The sequence below is a fragment of the Podarcis melisellensis genome, assembly GCF_964234715.1.
Source record: "Podarcis melisellensis genome assembly, chromosome: 6".
NCBI classification, from domain to species: Eukaryota; Metazoa; Chordata; class Lepidosauria; order Squamata; family Lacertidae; genus Podarcis; species Podarcis melisellensis.
Genome location: NC_138538.1, coordinates 41,976,088 through 41,995,644, shown reverse-complemented (window position 1 = coordinate 41,995,644; position 19,557 = coordinate 41,976,088). Strand labels below are relative to the sequence as shown.

General features: G+C 45.6%; 1 protein-coding gene across 7 annotated transcripts in view; it reads left to right on the top strand.

Annotated features, from left to right (window-relative positions):
* Window positions 1-19,557, top strand: part of ATP2B4 (ATPase plasma membrane Ca2+ transporting 4) — a 165,964-nt gene that overhangs the window by 80,638 nt on the left and 65,769 nt on the right. For all 7 annotated transcript variants that reach the window (XM_081914550.1, XM_081914547.1, XM_081914553.1 and 4 more), the window contains exon 3: window positions 15,850-16,047. In XM_081914550.1, the coding sequence (XP_081770676.1) occupies window positions 15,850-16,047 (198 nt within the window). The remainder of the gene's footprint in view (window positions 1-15,849; window positions 16,048-19,557) is intronic.

The window sequence follows — 19,557 nt, the reverse complement described above, 5'->3', positions numbered from 1 at the left end:
CAGCTTTTTGATGTTACTTTGTGTACTTGTGAAAATTCAAAGTGATCACTAGGGTGAGACACAATAGAAAGTGCAATCCAAGATTATTTGCATGCGGGTGCTATTAGTGCAGTGAACATACAACTGCAAAACCCTCAAGGGAACATGTTGAAAATTAATGAAGAGGGAGCGAACCCACAAAAATGACCTGAGGCTTAACCATCACACAAGTAGGTGATACCCATAAATGCACAAACCTGGGTGGGTTCCTCCCTTGATCTAAAGCCCCTTCAGTAAAATGCCAGATCTTTCCCTTACATCTTAAATGTGAAGAGTGATACTTTTAAACGAGACCTCTAGATCAAGGAATGCAGTGCAGACAATAGAACCTCTTTTGAAACTTAACTATGGTTGAAATTGATGAAAACAAGCTTTTGAGTTTGACAGATTTTCACATATGGGGCCAGCCCTCCTATTAGACAAGGTGAGTCCTTTGCCTCATTGCACTGGATCAGGCTGAGTGGTTGGCTCTGTGAGAGAACCTGTTTAAACTACCATATTTTACAAGTGTTTAAACTTTAATAGTATTTGCCATTGCCAAGAGTAAAATGTGGAAACTTTGATACCACGTCAGAGCAGTGGCTCATGTGCTCTCCAAAACTGCCTCATTCACAGTGCCTCACTCTGAGGAAGGCCCCTTCCTCCAAGAGACATAGAGTCGCACCTTGGTTTTCAAACAGAATGCGTTCCGGAAGTCCGTTCAACTTCAGAAACATTCAGAAACCAAGGTGTAGCTTCCAATTGGCTGCAGGAGTGTCCTGCAGCCAATCGGAAGCCGCGCTGGACGTTCGGCTTCCGAGGCAAAGCTCACAAACTGGAGCACCCACTTCCGGGTTTGCAACGTTCGAGTTCCAAGTTGTTTGTGAACTAAGCTGTTCGAAAACCAAGGTACGACTGTACTGTGGGCTGAGAAGGGCCCCAGAGTGCCTAGAACTGTCTGAGTGGCTTCTGCTCACACAGCAGCAAAAACTAAAGAAGGGCAAGAGGAGACAGCAGTGGAAGTCAGTTCACTAGGAAAGGCAGCAGTGATGGTTCACCTTTTAAGACAGCATAATCTCTTGTGCTGGCTGGCTCCATCCGCATCAAGCTGAAACTGATAATATGCAGACATGGCATTACATTGAGAAATACAGTGGTACGTCGGGTTACATACACTTCAGGTTACGTACGCTTCAGGTTACAGACTCCGCTAACCCTGAAATAGTACCTCGGGTTAAGAACTTTGCTTCAGGATGTGAACAGAAATCGTGCTCCGGCAGCACAGCAGCAGCAGGAGGCCCCATTAGCTAAAGTGGTGCTTCAGGTTAAGAACAGTTTCAGGTTAGGAACGGACCTCCGGAACGAATTAAGTTCTTAACCCATGGTACCACTGTACTATGATGCACCTCAAAGGCAGAGAGTATTTTTTTTCCTGCCCCCCCCCTTGATATTTATCCCAAACAGCCTAACTAAGAGTTCTGTGTAACTTTATAGGATCTGCATTTTTCCAACACCAGCTGGTCCAAAGAAGAGGGACGGTCTCACTTGAACTGTGTTTCTTGAAACAGAGTGGGCACTTCCATTCACGCATTAAAGGATTCCTAGTAGGGGAGGCCATAGTGAGCACAAAGTAAACAGACTGGCCCCAGCCAGTTGTCACACAGCGCATGGGGTCAGCCAGTGTGGGATGGCAGCTGCACTAGGAAGGGTGAGATGCTGAAAACTACTCTTTTCTGTGTGTGCGCTTTGAAAACTTCCAGGTTATTATTAGCTCTCTTGTTTCTCATGGTGTAAGCAGCGGATTAGCATATTTCACAGCTGCAATTGGGAACAGGAAGTGGCAAGGGAAAGACAATCTAAAGATGTAATTAGAGAAGGGGGGCTGTCCTGGTGGAAATGCCAAATCTGGATCACCAAGGCATGTGTTTCCTCTGCCAAGCGGTGAGCGCATACAGCTGGAGATGGCCCACTGGGTGGGTGAGTTTGCTCACAGGAGCAAACTAGGCACACCTTGATTTGGTTAAAATTAATAACCAACTTGCATTTGTTCTCCCCCCCCCCCCTTATCCCAGCTTCAGAGGGTTGCCGTTCTGGGCTGGAGCCTGCAAGGGCATTCTGGCCATGTGTAGCCAGAATATCTGCCAGGCAGCAAGTCGTCAGAACCACAGATAGCATTGGGGTGGGGGGTAGGGGTGGATTAAATAACAGGTCAGGTAAAAGGCTTACTGCCAAGAAGGGATTTGAGGGAGGTGTGTTTGGGTACAGCACATGCTTGTCATGCAGAATGCCAGATCCAGCCACTGACATCTCCAGATGGAGCTGAGAAGAAATCTCCTCCTTGAAACCCTGGGGAGCTGCTGTCAGTCAGTGTAGGCAGTACTGAGCTGGATAGATTCTGCACAAGGAAGTGTGCCTCTTCCTATGAGTAGCTTCCAACACTGATCTGTAGTTAGCTGGGGCTGCATGAAACATTTGTCATGTGGCCATCCAGCCCAGGCTTCCTCAACCTTGGCCCTCTAGATGTTTTGAGACTACAGCTCCCATCATCCATGACCACTGGTCCTGCTAGCTAGGGATCATGGGAGTTGTAGGCCAAAAACATCTGGAGGGCCAAGGTTGAGGAAGCCTGATCTAGCCTCTTGAAATCTTAATCATGGGTTCCTCAGAATGGTTTGGGATTGAACCTCAGACCTTGCTGCATTCAAAAACAGATGTTCTACCCACTTTGCTATGGCCTTTCCCATTGCACAGATGAGCACTGTGGGGAGGAAATCTTTAGGGGTATCTCTGTGTATGCTACTCAATGCCAGTCACTGAGGAGCCACAGCAGAAGAGGGTGGTTGCACTCATGTCCTACCTGTGGGTTTTCCATAGGCATTTTGTTGGGCTTTGTGGGAAACAAGATGCTAGACCAGGTAGCCCTTTAGTCTGATTCAGCAGGGCTCCTATGTTCCTAAGCTCTTTGGTGACCCCTCTACCAGCTGGTTTCTGTTCTGTAGCTCCTTTGTGGGTTGCTTTCTTCCAACATGGCCAGAAGGGCACCCATTTTCTCCTAGAACTCTTCACACCAGCCTAGGGCCTCCCTTGGACTAGAGCAGTGGGGAGAAAGGAGCCGCAATGTGTTTGCCACACTCAATGCTTATCCTCTCACTCAGTCCTGGGACCTACTGTGCCACAATGGATGTTGGGGGCATTTTGGCTGAGCAGGGTCATGGGGTGGGAGTGACTGGGCCTAGTCATTTCCCTGGCCATATCTTTACCAGTGTTCTGGCCCTCAACTCTGCCTCCTTCTCACACTTGTATTTTTCTCCACCCCACAGCCTATGAAATGATCTCACTTTGGTTTATTGCTGCTCTCGGTGCATCTGAGGCTGCTGCAAAACAACTCAACAGTATACAATCGCACACGCCACAAGCCTTTTCTTGTTTCCTGCCCTCTGCCATTACCCTTCCACATGCCCCCTCTTTCTTTGTCCTACTTTTTGACCTTGGCAGGCTGAGACGGTTTTGTTGCCTGTAATGAGACATTCCACATCATCAGTGGCCTGATGGGAACAGGCTTTTTCCATGGGCTGGGCAAAGAATCTGTTACATCGCCCCACACACCAGTCTTATTTCCCCAGGCCTTCAGCTTTTGGCTTTCCCTCCAGGAGTCTTTTCTCTTCCTTTCGTAGGAGCATGCATTTGTAGGCAACCTGCGTGGAAGCCTGTGGAAGTGCGAGATTGCTCGATTTATCCAGATAATATACTCCTCCTGAGCTGCTTGAGAATTCATTGGCAGAGAGGGAAGGCTACAGGCTATGGAGGTGAGGGAGAGGAACTGGATTAGGTATAGGCCCCTTTTGCAGTGTGGGAGCTGCTTTGCTGTGATGTATTCTCATGCACCTGGAAGGTAAATGAATATCTCATTCCATGGTTCTCACCACCACACATCTTCCCAGCAGGCTACTGGGGAGGCCCATGCAGTCTCCCAGTGGTTTGGCAGCCACAGAGCTGCTACAAATTGAGGCTTCAGGGTGGATGCCTGGCTGGGAATGCATTCAGAAAAGGAGTTATAACACTGATGGCATTTCTTTACTATTGCTAAGGATATAAGCTTCAACACCTCTCTTGTTGACAGACGTTATAGACACTGGCACTGAAAATACACTGTGAAGCTGGGATATCTCTGTCTGGTTCAAAATTAAGCCCTGATTGCAGCTTTTAGGGTGCCGAGGCAAAGTTTCCACACTTTTTATTTTTTCCTTTACAAACTTTATTGAAAAGAATAAAAACAATTACCAAACACAAAATGCTGTCTTCCATTTTGATTCTGTATGCAAATATGTAGACAACAATGGGAGAAGGTGGAGTGTCTCAACCCAGAGCCTCTTAGAGTACAACTTGGTGAGGAGTGGGCTGGAAACAAATATTTAGGTTGACTTGAATTTCAACAGTCTACAGGCCAGAGCGAAGCAATCCCATTGTTGATAGTTTCCAACCTTTTCAGACTTGGGACCCACATTTAAACTCAACCAGCAACAAGGGTCATATGTCTAATTTTTAAACAAACCAACAAACAAACCCTGTGTTGAGCTCTCTCTTCAGTGTTTTCTTATTTCTCTGTAGTATTTCTCCGTCTCTCTCGCTCCTACTCTCACCCTCTCTTTCCACATACATCTGGCATCCCTTCTTTGTCTCTTTCTTAAGAACCATTTGAAAAGAGACAGTTGTGGTGTGACCCACCTTAGGTTGGATTACAATACCCAGTTGTGAGTCAGGACTTACCATCCCCAAGATCAGTCTCCTACATAATGCTTTCCATTGTCCAGATGAAGACGTGCTTCAGACATAATGGGAAAACCATGGCATTCTGCTACATAAATAAGCCAGTGGTTTGTTTAAAATCCATCTTGTGCACAATCCAGGATCTGAAACCACAGTTCATCTTGGTTTTCGATATAACAGGGAACTGTGGTTTGTTTTAAAGGACATGCTTCTGATCTTTTTCTTATGTTCACAAAAGAGCTGGGGAGTGGAGACTGTGTGGTCCCATGTTACATCTGAAAAGGCTGAAGTGAACTGAAATACTGGGTTGACCGTATAGGTTTTAAAGTAAGGTGCACTGGCAAAACTCTGGGCATTTCCTGTCAAGATTCTTTTAAATATCAATGCACCTAAAATGTACATGTTACCTAGGAACTATGTCAGCCACACCCTCATGCAGTAGGACTTTAGCATTGAATCTGCCATGGGGAAGCTGCTTTCTGGGCACAGCCCCAGAGTTTGGATAACTTGAGTATTGCATGCCAAATTTGGACACAGCTCAGCAGAGTTGCATGGCAGGCTCAGAAACTTTCCTGTGAGCAATGAAAAAATTATTGAATCCGTTTTGCTGATTCAAGCTGTCTCTTGAGACTATCTGTCTTTCTCTATTAAAATATAGGAGTACTCTGTGGGCAACTAGTGCTGCTGAATCCCAGCCAAGCAGAGCAGCACCTGCTGCCAGGAATGTGCATGCCCAGTTCCCATCAGTCCCAGTTTTGCTTCATCTGCCCTTCTCTACTTAGCAACAAGCCCTTTGGAGACCAGCACAGTGCTCAGGATCAAAGGCGAAACATTTCAAGTGCCAGATTTAGTTGTGTTTAGTTGACGTAAAGGCCATTTTCAGCAGCTTGAGGTTCTCCTCAGCTAATTGCAGAAGTGTAAAGGTGAGCAGCCTTCAGCCCTCAGCCTAATTTCCTAAGCCCTCTGCATGCAGACAGCTCAGACTCTGGCAAGAGCAATCGGGTCCTCCCCTCTCAGTCTGATGGGTGAGGAAGAAATGGGAAATGTGGTGGCAGAAAAAGAAAGATTAAGAGGTGGCCAAGCCTATATTTTGATTTGGCTCTACCCACTGCTGGCAAGGAGCCCCTGACAGATTACCTCCAAGTAATGTTGTTCTCAACAGGAGGAAAGGGAAATGTTCCCCATCCCTGCACTAGAAATTGAATGTGCTGTATCTAAGAAAGGGAGTCTCATCAGTGTATTAGCTTTTGAAGCTGGCATTCGTGCTTTTGAGTTTGTATCAAAAAAGAACCCAAATTAATCTCCCGTCTCCAGAAAACCCATTCAGGTTAAGGCAGCCCAGTGTGCATTGTCTAATTATCACTATCACAGAGAAACTCATGGCTCAGAATTGCTTCCATCTCAAGAGCCGTCTTCAGGCCATTCTGTGATCACTGAATTCATTTTAAGGTTTGCTGAGACCCTGTGTTGGGGGATGGAGAGAGTTTTGGTCTCTGCGCCCAGCAGAATGCTTCCTAAAGGATCCCTGTTGCTTTAAATATTCCTGCGCTCCCCCTTAATTTGAGTCACCCTTGTAATTTGAACTTGGATACTTTCACAGAACAAAAATAATGTGTGCCTTCTTTTGCTACTTTTCTTTTTGAAGCTGAAACATGGGTCTCTGAGTTATAACCATCCTCTTCCCCTATTGAGCTTGCTGGACATGGGTATTTCTCTGAATCTTCACAGTTTTTGTTGTTGTTCTGTAAAATAATAATAATAATAATAATAATAATAATAATAATAATAATAATAATAATATTTAAATATTTTTAATCCTCCTTCTCAAAGTAGTACTGAGACTTTTACAAACATTTTGTTTAAATGTTACATTATTAGAAACCAAAAGGTTGGACAGTTGTCATGCATGTGGGAAATTGCCACTGGTCCTTCATCCATGTTGGTGGCCATCGCTATGTTTTGTGAGAGTGAATTTCAAAGTTTAGCTATGCACCGTGTCAAGAAATCCCTATCCTTAAAGAAATACAAAACCAATCGTTCGTTTTCTTCTAGATCTCTTGCTTCCTCCCATAACCTTTAAACTTCCTATTTTGCCCCCCTCCCCAGTCTTCATTTATTTCTTGCACACAGGCTTCTCTCCTATCACTTATAGTTGACTTCCTTCTGTCCTTTTCTAGATAAAAAGAGAGTTCAAGGCGTGCTCATAGGAGCCAGACTAGCTACTGATAAAGCCTTCTTTTTAAATCACAAACCACAAACACACTTTGTCTTTATAATAAACTTTAGTTTCCTCATGATAATGTTTGTTTGATCAATGTTTCCATTGAGAGATCAACATACATAGTACATGGACTTTGGAAATTGTGATTTCTGACCAAAGAAGGCTGACAAAGGATAGAAGGGAAAGGACTTCTCCTTTCTTCTTGGCAAATTGAAACCCAGACAGGCTTAAAATCTAGTTAGTGAACTAGCCTGAATTCGAAAATAAAGCTTCTCTGAGTTATAACAGGGAACAGTGGTTTGTCTTAAAGCAAATGCTTCTGACCTTCTCCTTATTGTCAGAAGAGGCACTGCAGGATGAAATTTCCAAAAGCATCACAACTGAGTTCTCTAAATCTCCACTTTAAGGCTGCCTCTGCACTTGTTGGCATCCATCTGTCTCAAGAGGCAATGGAGTGCGCCTTGGGGGGGGGTGAAGTCAGACTGTTGCATTAGCCAAGGCAGTGTGTACAGAGATCCTGGGCTGCCCAGACAGCAAGCCTCTCAGCCTCAGAGCAATATGTTGGAACCAGCTTGGCTGCAGGAGTTGCTGGAAGGAGGCGGACAAGGCGCCATCCAACCATCTTGGGGACCATCCAGATTTGTGTAGGGTTTACTTCTTAGCCATTTCTTCTCCCAAAGATATCCTGCAAGGCAACAGAGATTTAGGATGAGAGCTTTCCTTCTCCCAAATGGGCTACCATCCCAGGTTGACCATCCCCATCTGCCCCTCACTCCCCTCTACAGCACATGCAGAAACAGCCTTATTGACCATTAGACCCACTATTGATCTCATCCGCTCAATCTGCCAGAGCCTGTCTTCACATGCAGGGGAAGTCCTTAACTCACCGAGGGTTTAAGACCCATTGGCCACCCTGCACTAATGTCTTCCTATACACCTATAGCCTGAAATTAGGGTAGCTAACCTGGACATTTCAGTAACTACACAAATGTGTGTGCATGCACTCACACAGTAAATAAGAGCTAAATTTCAATGTTCTTTCTATTTCTGCCACTGCAGCTGGTGGTTGTACTGCCATTGTCAGCATGAGTCCTTTGCTATTAGGGTCTCTCACATGAGGTACCCTGAACTGGCAGGCGGTGTTTATTTATTATTTGCAATTCTATCCCACCTTTCCTCCAAGGAATTCATGGTTCTCCCCTTCCCCATTTTCATCTTCACAACAACCCTGTGAGGCAGATTAGGCTGAGGAACAGTGAGCAGCCCAAGATCACCAGTGAGCTTCATGGACAAGGGGGGACTAGAACCCCAATTTCCCAGGTCTTAGTCCACAAACCACTGCATATTTTACATCTAACTTGGCATGGGTAACAAGAAGTTCCGTGTAGGCAAGTGAGTGTGCTGACAGCGGAGAGGCGGATGGCTCCTTCCCTCTTCTGCTAGCCTTCTTAGTTTCCATGCTGACCACAGAGGAAGAGGCTTCTGGCCAGCATGGAAAAACACAGCTCCATTTGTTTTCTGCCAGCATGCTGGGCAGAAGGCAGTATAAAAACTGCAACTAACTTGCTAAGTGGCTTGGAGCTTACATTTCCATGCTAGCTGCACAGGAAGCGGCTGCTCACCTTAGCAGGCTAATAAAATAAAACTGCTGACTAGTAACTGTGATGGGCTTGTTTCTAAGGTTATATATTACAACTGTATGTATTGGTGTTAAGGCTTATCCACTCTGGAGTTTACTTTGTGTTTGTGTTCTCATTTAAGCTGTGTAGTTCACATGATGTTACCCATAAGCAACACTAAACGAAATGTTTTCTCTCTGTAAATTTCAGGCTCACAGGGCTTTCTCTGTGGCAACTCCTAAGCTGTGGAATTCCTTCCCCATACAGAAGTGCATCTGCCACCTTCTTAATGTTGTTTTCATTGTATGCTGAAGACTCACCTCTTTGTCCTGGCCTTAGACCCCGATACATATATTCTATTGACTGTAATTTGCTTTAAATTATCTTACTACTGGGTTGTTGTTTTTTAAAGATGCAGGAATCTCAGCTAAAGCATCCATGACCATGACAGATGACCGTCCAACTTCTGCTTTAAAACCTCCAAGGAAGGAGAGCCCACAACTTCCTGAGGGAGACTGTTCCACTGTCAAACAGTTCTTACTGTCACCAAGTTTTTCCATAGTCAGAATCTCCTTTCTTAAAACTTGAAGGCATTGATTTGAGTCCTACCCTCCAGAGCAGAAGAAAACAAGCTTGTTCCCTCTTCCGTGTGACAGCCTTTGAGATATTTGAAGATGGCTAGCATATCTCCCCTCATTCGCCTCTTATCCAGGCTAAACATACCCAGCTCCTTCAACCGTTCTTCACAAGGCTTGGTTGTTGTCGTTATTTTATCCACTGTACTTTTTATACAGCTACAGTCAGTGAAGCCCCATTTTCACACAGTGTGCAGTTTATTTGTTTTCCTCTTAGTAGCTGGTTGCACAGTTGTGCACCCAAACAGCTGGTGGCTTTGTGGATGCAGGGCGCTTGCAAGAGATTAAAAGAAAACAAAAGCCAGAACTTGATTGAGGAGCGTGTCAGGCAAGCACACTCCAACCAAACAACCCAATAATTTGCAGACACAGCAGAAGAAAGGCAGCATGCATGAAATACAGGAGCCTGGGAAGGAGCAAGTACTGTAGCTGGGAGAAAAATGTGTTGTCAGTAAGACCAGCTATAGCATACCCAAGAAAGAGCAGCTCATTGAACCAGATTGGCTGTTCTGGTGTGCTTGAACTACCCCAGCCTCACTCCTGGCCTGCCCCTTCAACATCCTGGGACATGGTGGCAAGACTGCTGCTGGGAAGCCAGGCCCACAGTGGCACCCATCACCATCAGTCCCCAGCCTACTTTGGAGAATGACAGATTGATTTGAGGCAAAGTGACCCAGAGCTTGGAGCTTGCCCACTTCAATGGAGACACATCCAGTCTGGTCCAGTGGGCCTCCTGTCCTCCTTTAGGACCAGGAATGAGCTTTCTATGGTGAATTGTATTTCACTTACTTTGGGGGAGGGTGGCTGTAAGGGGTGGGTTTGTCTTCAGCCTCTGCTCTGCCTGGTGTGGATTTGGAAAATATAAGATGAGGGACCTGGAATTAGAATGGGCGGGGGGGGGGTAGTTTGAATGGAATTGCATGGACAGTGACAGGGACCAGCTGCCTCTGTGCACTGTGAGCATACATTAAACATTAACATGTGTTTCCCAAGAGTGGGTGCTGAACAGGAGGTGATAGGGACCTGCTCCAAGGCCTTTGTAGTAAAATCCACATAGATTTCCACTTCCGTGTGCAATTCCTCCAATGGGAATCTGTTGCAAGAAATCACTCCCAAGAATGAAGCTGTTATATTGGAGTAATTACCGGTACTTAAAGAACACAATCTCAGGGTTGTGTTTGTACAAAGTTATTTGAGTAGCACACCCTTATATTGCTTTTGTTCTCACTTGGGGAAGAGTTTAAGCAAGGTGAGAACTCCTTGTTATGTTACCAGAGTTGAGCCCTCTGTCACTTCTCAAGCTGCCTCTGCCTATTTCTTTTCTGGAAAGCAGAACAAAGGAGAGAGCTTGCAGAATAGTCCACGGTTCTTCACTAAGCACACCTCATCTTGTAGAGGAATGTACTCCTGTACATAAAATAGTGTATAAGTAAATGTTAAGGTATACACCAAGCTTCTCCATGCCCAGTGCATGCCAAATGGCTTGGACTACAATTCCCATTAGCTCCAGCTGGCATTGTCAATGATCAGGGATGATGAGAGTTGTAATTCCAAATATACGAAGGGTGCCCCATTGGGGAAGGCAATCCACCTTGGAGTAATGCTCATTAAATTGCATGCAGAGGTGGAGTTTGGAGGCGAAGAAATTGTAGCCTCTCTGGAATCTTTCCCCAGAATTTCAGGAGTTGGAGTCAGGAGTAGGTCAGCAATAAAAAACACCAGTGTCCATGGGCATAGCCAGGAGGGCAGGGGGGTAGCTGCCCCCCCAATCAAGTAAATCCATAAAAATACTTAACTTTCTGAGGTTCTGCCCCCCCCCCTAATATGAAGCCTGCTCCCCCTAACATAAATCCTGGCTACGCCCCTGCTGGTATCAGTGAAGTTAATGCTTCATTCAAAGAAACCAAAACAGTGCAGTTCTAGTGATCCCAGCAACTCTTTCCAGTAGGTCTTGCCCCAATGAGGCAGTTGTGGGGACTGAAGGTCCCCACCTTCCCACAGCTGTCTTAAGGCTCCTCACCTGGTTCCTTCCCTAGAATGCTAGTGTTCTGTTGTTCTGTCTCCTGTTGTTCCACCCTCTTCCATTTCTCTTGTAGACCAGGGAGAAGGGGAGCTGGTCACAGCAGGAGGGGGAGACTTCTTGATTCTTCAGCAGTCCGCTTCATTTTTGTCTCCTGGCCCTCTTCCTCTCCTTCCTCTGAGTCCAAACCACACTCTGCCATAGCCTCTTCCTGCTCACTAAACCCTGTTGCCTCTTCAGTTCCCAACACCTCCTCGTCCTCCCAGTCTGCCCCCACCTCTCCCTCTGAGCACTCATTGTCATCCCCCCACCATTCCCCTGGCTCTGAGACTTCTTCACTTGGGGGTTCCCTTGGGGTCCTCTGCATCCAGCCAGTTCATGACAAAGAGTAGACAGACCGTGAAGGTTTAACTTTCCTTGAACATTCCCAGTCAGCCACTGGTCTCTGGAAATCTTTGAAAGTCCACTCGGGTCCAGCCAGAGGTCCTAGCTCTACAAAAAATTGGCTCGGGAAATGTAGGGACGGATATCCTTTCTTCTCTCCCAAAGCTAGGAGGATGAAGCAGCTTGCATTGGCTGCTCCCTGATCTCCCCGCCTTCCTCTCTTGGAGCAGCACTTCCTTGTTTTCCAGCTGTTCTGATCTGCTTGCTTTTGGATAAAAGCAACATTGATTTCTCTCTTCACTCTGGACATTTGTTTAAGCCAGCAGACTCCAGTAAGCTCAAGTTTCTTCTTTCCATTTCTTGCCCCTTCGTCCGCAGGGAGAAGTGTAAGTCACCAGTCAGACAGCGTGGCAAGTTTTCCGGAGCTTATGTGCCTGCTGGGAACCCCTAGCAGCATCCCATATGTCAAAGAAAGTGCCAGCCAGATTGTTGCCACACAGGGACATTATTCTGTCCTTTCCTGCCCAAGCAAAGCATTGTGGGAGCTGCCAAGACTCTGAGCGCCTTAAGTGGCAGTCGGACATTTTGGCAACTATTACATTTGAGAAGACCTTAAAAGCCAGAGTGATAGTCCTTGGGAGAAGGAGTCTTCATAGTTCTAGGCCACAGAGGGCTTCATGGTTAGAGCTATGGGCAAGCAATGAAGATGTGCTCAATCTCTCTCTGCCAAGGCTTTACTATTTAAACTTGGTCATTTGCTGTATTGAAGCATCACATCCACCTAGTCATGCATGGTCATTCATTGGGTTTAGCCTACTTGAGGACATCATTGAAGGAAAGCCAGCATGGCATAGTGGTTCATGTGTTGGACTAGAACCAGGGGAAGCAGAGTTCGAATCCTGACTCACCCCCAGTGCTGATCTGGGGACAGTCACCATCTTTCAGCCTCACAGAGTTGTGAGAATAAAGTAGGGATGGATCATGTACACCAACCTGAGATCTTGAAGGAAGCATGGAATGAAAATGAAAATATTGTATTCAACCTCTCTGCAGCTGTTGCATGGCCATGTTATCCCATTTCCTTCATAAAATCCATTCTCCCAAGGAAAATCCTGTGTCTTTGCAATATAAATTGAGGCAGTTTTGCCACTTGGTTCATATCTGCTATAACTACCCTGGTAAACACCTTTAGTCGTAAAAGGAATTGGATGTTTCATGTTAGGCTCTATGGTAATAAAAATTATTATTATAAGGTGCTTAGCTCCAGCAGTGGGGTTCATTTCCCCCACCCCCCGCAGTACGGATTGTTTGGTATCTGTGCTTCCAGGGCATGAATTATTTGGGGGATTTGAAAGTCCCACTGATGTGTGAAGAGCTTGTGGGGAAGGGGAGGGAATCGGCAGCCCAGAATTCCAATCTAGGAGAGGGACAGCGGCACAGCGGAATATATATATTAATATATTCAAGGATATATTTATTAGTGTGTCCAGTTTGATCCAGAAATAAATGTGTAAGCTGACTGTGTGTGTGTGTCAGAGAGAGAGAGAGAGAGAGAGAGAGAGAAATAATGTGTCAGAAAGAATATTTTATTTTGAAACACAGTAGGCACTTGTGAAAAGAAACGCATTATCAGGTCACTTCTCGGTTTAAAAATGGCAAAATGTGCCTCTTCAAATGGAAAAATCCCTCCACACTTGTTGTATCTATACAATGCCCCCAACAGCCTTGTGATTCCTTTTAACCCCTAAAGCTGAGGCAGTGGCACAGCACTGGCAGCTGCCATCATAGCATCATAGAGCTGAAAGAGATCTCAGGGGCTGTCTACTCCATCCCACCCAGCCAGCTAATTCAGGAAACCCAGTCCTCCAGCAGGAAACACTGCTGTTCCTATCCCCAGCTACAGCAGAGCAGGGCCGTCTTACCCATAGGTGCTAGAGGTGTGGGAAACCCGGGCGCTGGGCTCTCAGGGGCGCCAGGCCGATAGTCCGGGGCCCAAGAGTTGAGTTCAGGGAAGAGCCTGCCCATCTGTCGGAGCACCATGGTGGGCTCTTCTGCTGTGGGTGGCTCTGTGCCTCAAGTTTGGGGGCAACTGAGCCAGTGAGATGCTGAGGTGGCCAGCTGGCTCTGCCCTCCTGCACACCTGGGACTGGGCAACCAGAGAGCCACCAGGCAGATCTTTGCAGCCCTGCAGCAGAGAGACTGGTCAATGCATAGTCAGCTCAGGTTTAATTTCTAATTAGCTGGTCCATGTAAAAGGTAGCAGGAGCCAGATACTTAAGAAGTCACAAGATGGGGTGTTTGACCAACATGGTAATAGACTTGAAGTGGAGAAGAGATGAGAGTCTTCCCATCCATTCTTGAATTCCTCTTTCTTCTATTGTGTGCCAAGAATGTCTCCCCACACACACACCCAATAGCCTGCCTCGGAATTGGCAACCGTGAAATGAGTTCACATCACTTGCTGGCATGCCACCTTTCCCCAGATCACCCTGGTAGATTGCAGAGTGAACCCTCCGACCTGATATTTGAGCAAAGCTAGTCATGCAAGATCACAGGGCTCCTTCTGCTGCTGTTTGGTATTTCACGCCCCACTATCTGGGCTTCAAGAAAATCTGTGGGTGGGTGGGTGGTGGGAACACCGGCATCCTTGACACCTTGCTCTCTTCAAGTGAGAGCTGCCATGCAGCCTCAACTGGCTTTCCTCCTTTGTTTCTGAGGAGTAGCAAATAATACAATCTGATGGGTGGGAATGGGTTTCAAGGCCTCTTCTTATTTTGCAGACATTTCTGTTCCTAGAATGCATGTGAAAATAACTTCCATGATGAAAATCCTAATGCGGGCTGGATGGGGTGTTGACCTGTGTGGTCAACATCTTTTGGGTACTTGCCACAAGCGAGACAATAGCTACGCCCCTTCCTATGTTGCTGCTTTGATCAGCTGAATGCACATTGTTATCTGGGAAGTGGACCCTGGTTGTCTTGAATTTAAAATGGGATTCTGTGCACTTAACATTTCAAAAATCCCAATTAACTTGAATTATGCAGAGTAATTTTCTTTTTTGGCCTTGCCTAATTACTAATCCTCCTATTCCTAATTTATTCTGCACAAAGTTTTCTTTTAAAAATGTAGATCTTCCTCTCCCTCTCCTGAACTTAAGCGGCTGTGGAGCAGGATGTGGTTTTAAACAGCTGTAAGAAAGACACCCAAAAAACAGGTGTAGCGATCACTACCAATCTGTGCAGCTGTCTTTTTCTTTTTGAATGTGGGTGGGTGTGTTAAGTACACTGTCAGTTAAAGTGAGCAGATGAGGGGATGTGTGTGGAGGTACTCTGGATTTTCACAGAAAATATTTGATTCCATGCCTGTGTGATAATAAATACAAAGTATTCTATTCTTGGGATGCCAAAGTTCTCCAAGGCTGTAACATGTCTAGAGCAGGGGGGGGAGATGAAATGTCTAGGGGCCTTTGAAATGTCTAGGGGCCTAGGCCAGACCCCTGATTGGCCCTGCTTTGCACCCTGAAAGTTTTTGCCTGGCTGGAATGTGTCCTTGAACTTTGCAGCTGTTAGAAATCAATCTTCTAGGGTGGTAGCACTTCGGAACTCCCTGCCTGTTGATCATCCAGATGCCTTCACTGTACTCTTTTCTGCACCTGCTCAAAACATTTTTCAGTACTTGTTTTTAACTGTTCTTTGCTGTGATAAGGTTTATATTTCTTGTAAGCAGCTTAGAGGTTTTATTAAGCCAAGTGATGTGTTAATTTTGTTAAATAAAGTAGTGTTACACAGTCTGGATGGAGGATAGAGAGGAGTGTGTGAGTGCAAACTCACCTATGATAAGAAGGTAACATTTACATTTGTTGCTCCACCCACTTTTGCCTCTGGCTCCGCCCACTGCTGGCTTGTGTCCTCCAGAAGGGAATCCTGCCCTTGGGCTGCAAGTGGTTATCCACCTCTCATTCATTCTCTTTGACATAGCAACTTCGTGTTTGCAATATTTATTTGCAAACAACATCTACCGCAGGAGAGCTTTACTGTTCACAGGGTGGGAAGGACTTTGTAATATACATAATGGAACCTGTGGAAGATGAAGGAAAGTGGGCATAAAGAGTGGGTTCAAAGTAATCATGCTTTTTGATACTCCCCTTTAATTTGCTCTCTCTTCCACACACACCCTTTCTCGCAGGCCTCTCTGGGAACCCCGCGGATCTGGAAAAAAGAAGACAAGCATTTGGCCAGAACTTCATCCCACCCAAAAAGGCCAAAACTTTCCTGCAGTTAGTCTGGGAAGCACTTCAGGATGTCACGTTAATCATCTTGGAAATTGCAGCCATAATCTCCCTGGGCTTGTCTTTCTATCACCCTCCTGGTGGCGATAATGAAAGTAAGTAACTGGGCTTTCTCTGTTTATGTAGCTTGGCTCTCAGGGCAGGATGGGGGAGACCCTGTGGGAAAATGGCAGACCTTTGGGGAGGGAGGGGTGTTGTGGGGAGAGGTAGTATATATTTTAATGAATGGTTGGTAGAGTGTGTTTGTGTGTGTGTGTGTAATGCTATAATGAATCTATGTTTAGGTTTCGAAATGTGTTGTTAGTTACTTTGAGACCTTTTGCATAACAAATAACTAAGAAGTCTAATACAGGCAATATTCATGCCCAACTCTGCCCTGTTCCACCCCCTTTCATGATGTCTTTATGATGTTTGGGGGCTACTTCTGAGTACGGCACTGTGCATGCATGTGCAATCGCACATCATTCAGACAAACCTAAACCAGAAGTTGCCTATAAATACTGCTACTACAAGGAATCTGTCAGGGATTCTTTAGTTGTGATTCCTGCTTTGCAGTGGCTTGGACTAGATGGCCCTTGGGACCCTTCCAACTCTATGATTCCATGAATTCTATTATTCTATGCTACTGCTAATAATAGCAATAGATGCTTCAAGGCATGAAGCCATTCGGCACTCCTATCTGGTTGTCACAGCAGTCTGTCCACCTGCTTTTCTTGCCCCTCTGCTCCATTGCATAAGATTCCACTGGAATAGGAGGCCAGCTGTGTCGAGGTAGGGGAAAGCCAAACCTGTGTTGCCCTAGAGATGCAAACTGGGCACCTTCCCAAGTGGGATATAGCTTCCCACCATGTGGGCCATTGCTTTAGAACAGGGAACCTGTGGCCTTTTGGATGTTGTTGGGCTCCCAACTCCCATCATCCACAGCACAGCCAAAAATTAGGGATGGTGGGAGCTGGGCCACAGATTCCTCATCTCTGCTTTAGAAACAATGAATCATAGAATCATAGAGTTGGAAGAGACCACAAGGGCCATCGAGTCCAACCCCCTGCCAAGCAGGAAACACCATCAGAGCACTCCTGACATATGGTTGTCAAGCCTCTGCTTAAAGACCTCCAAAGAAGGAGACTCCACCACACTCCTTGGCAGCAAATTCCACTGTCAAACAGCTCTTACTGTCAGGAAGTTCTTCCTAATGTTTAGGTGGAATCTTCTTTCTTGTAGTTTGGATCCATTGCTCCGTTTCCGCTTCTCTGGAGCAGCAGAAAACAATCTTTCTCCCTCCTCTATGTGACATCCTTTTATATATTTGAACATGGCTATCATATCACCCCTTAACCTCCTCTTCTCCAGGCTAAACATGCCCAGCTCCCTTAGCCGTTCCTCATAAGGCATCATTTCCAGGCCTTTGACCATTTTGGTTGCCCTCCTCTGGACACATTCCAGTTTGTCAGTGTCCTTCTTAAACTGTGGTGCCCAGAACTGGACACAGTACTCCAGGTGAGGTCTGACCAGAGCAGAATACAGTGGCACTATTACTTCCCTTGATCTAGATGCTATACTCCTATTGATGCAGCCCAGAATTGCATTGGCTTTTTTAGCTGCCGCGTCACACTGTTGGCTCATGTCAAGTTTGTGGTCAACCAAGACTCCTAGATCCTTTTCACATGTACTTCTCTCAAGCCAGGTGTCACCCATCTTGTATTTGTACCTCTCATTTTTTTTGCCCAAGTGCAATACTTTACATTTCTCCCTGTTAAAATTCATCTTGTTTGTTTTGGCCCAGTTCTCTAATCTGTCAAGGTTTGACAAATTTGGCAAATCTGATCAGGATGCCCTTGAGCCCATCATCCAAGTCATTGATAAAGATGTTGAATAAGACCAATGAATGGCTTTAGAAACAATGAATGGCTTTAGAAACAATGAATCCTCATCTCTGCTTTAGAAAATGGCTCACCTTGTAACATAAAGTAGATCCTTCACATTTCTTAGAACAAGTGACTTGCCTTGTAAGATAAACCAAATCCTTCTCATTTCATAGACTTAATAATCTGTGCTCTCTATAAATGACTGTTTTGGGTGTTGCTGGGTCCAGACCTTCACTGAGTGTAAATCTATGTTAACTGTTAATCTGTGCTGAATTTTCCCTAGCTGAACATTTAATTTTATATTCTCCCTTCTTTGTTCCCTTACCTGATTGAGAGTTAAAACACAATATAGTCTCTTCCCCCCCCCCCCCAATTCCCCAGCTGGCAGCCTGGCTGTGTTTTCCTGCCCACTTTCTCGCTTACCCTCTTACAAGTCTCGGCTCCCTAGGCCTTCCCCTCTTAACAGTGCCAACTGCAATGAACAAATAACATACAGCTTGATCCAAAAACTTCTGTCAATTAAAGGAGCTACTCCTAATCACTTCAAAACATTCTCAAAGGAAATTCAGTGTAGTTGGCTTTAGATGCAGGATCCGCCCCCCCCCCCCCGGCGCCACCACTGCCCTAAAATTTCCTGTCTATAATACAGTGGTACCTCGGGTTACATATGCTTCAGGTTACATACGCTTCAGGTTACAGACTCCGCTAACCCAGAAATAGTGCTTCAGGTTAAGAACTTTGCTTCAGGATGAGAACAGAAATCGTGCTCCAATGGTGCGGCAGCAGCGGGAGGCCCCATTAGCTAAAGTGGTGCTTCAGGTTAAGAACAGTTTCAGGTTAAGTACGGACCTCCAGAATGAATTAAGTTCTTAACCCGAGGTACCACTGTATTGTACAGTATTTCAGAATCCTAGTAGACATGCTGGATGGTATTTCAGTGATGCTATAGCAATTTCTGCCTAAGCAGTAATATTACCCAAGTGGCATAGAAACAGAAGATGGAATCCTGTTCGTAAGTTATTTTTGTTATGCTGGTATCCAAATAATTTTATGGACTTGGGTAGAGATCAGTGGCTGAGAAATGGAAACTGTAGTGGAGAAAATGGGGCTGAAATGCCACCCCCACCAAATTCTCTCATAAAGGAAAGGAGATATCACTTGTTTCTGTCTTTATTGTTGTCTGTATTGCTGCTGTAAGCTGACAGTTCAAATTGAACCACTTCCCTGACAGTAAGGAGGCTGTGATGGTTGACAGTATTGAACAAGGAAGGAGGGCAGCTGAGCTGAAACACTTGAAAGAACATAAGAGGAGCCTGCTGGATCAGGCCAGTGGCTTCTCTAGCCTAGCATCTTGTTCTCACAGTGGCCAACCAGAAGCCTGTGGAAAGCCTACAAGCTTCTCCGCCCACCTGCAATTCTCAGCAGCTGTTATTCAAAAGCATGCTGCATCTGAGAGTGGAGGTAGAGCTTAGCCATCATGGCTAGGAGCTGTTGATGGGCTTGCCCTCCGTAAATTTACCTCATCTCAGACCTTCCCTCCCTCCCAGGAGATACAGCCCAATAATAGTTTCGAGCACAAGAGAAGAGACACTGTTATGGTCAATCTGATATGTAATTAGTCCATGAGTACTATCATTCACAGAGATAAGGGAAGGTGGGAAGAAAACCATTAAATGTACTTGTTGGTGTTCGCTCATACTGTGTCCAAAATTAAGAGCATGCAAGAAAAAAACAAATTAT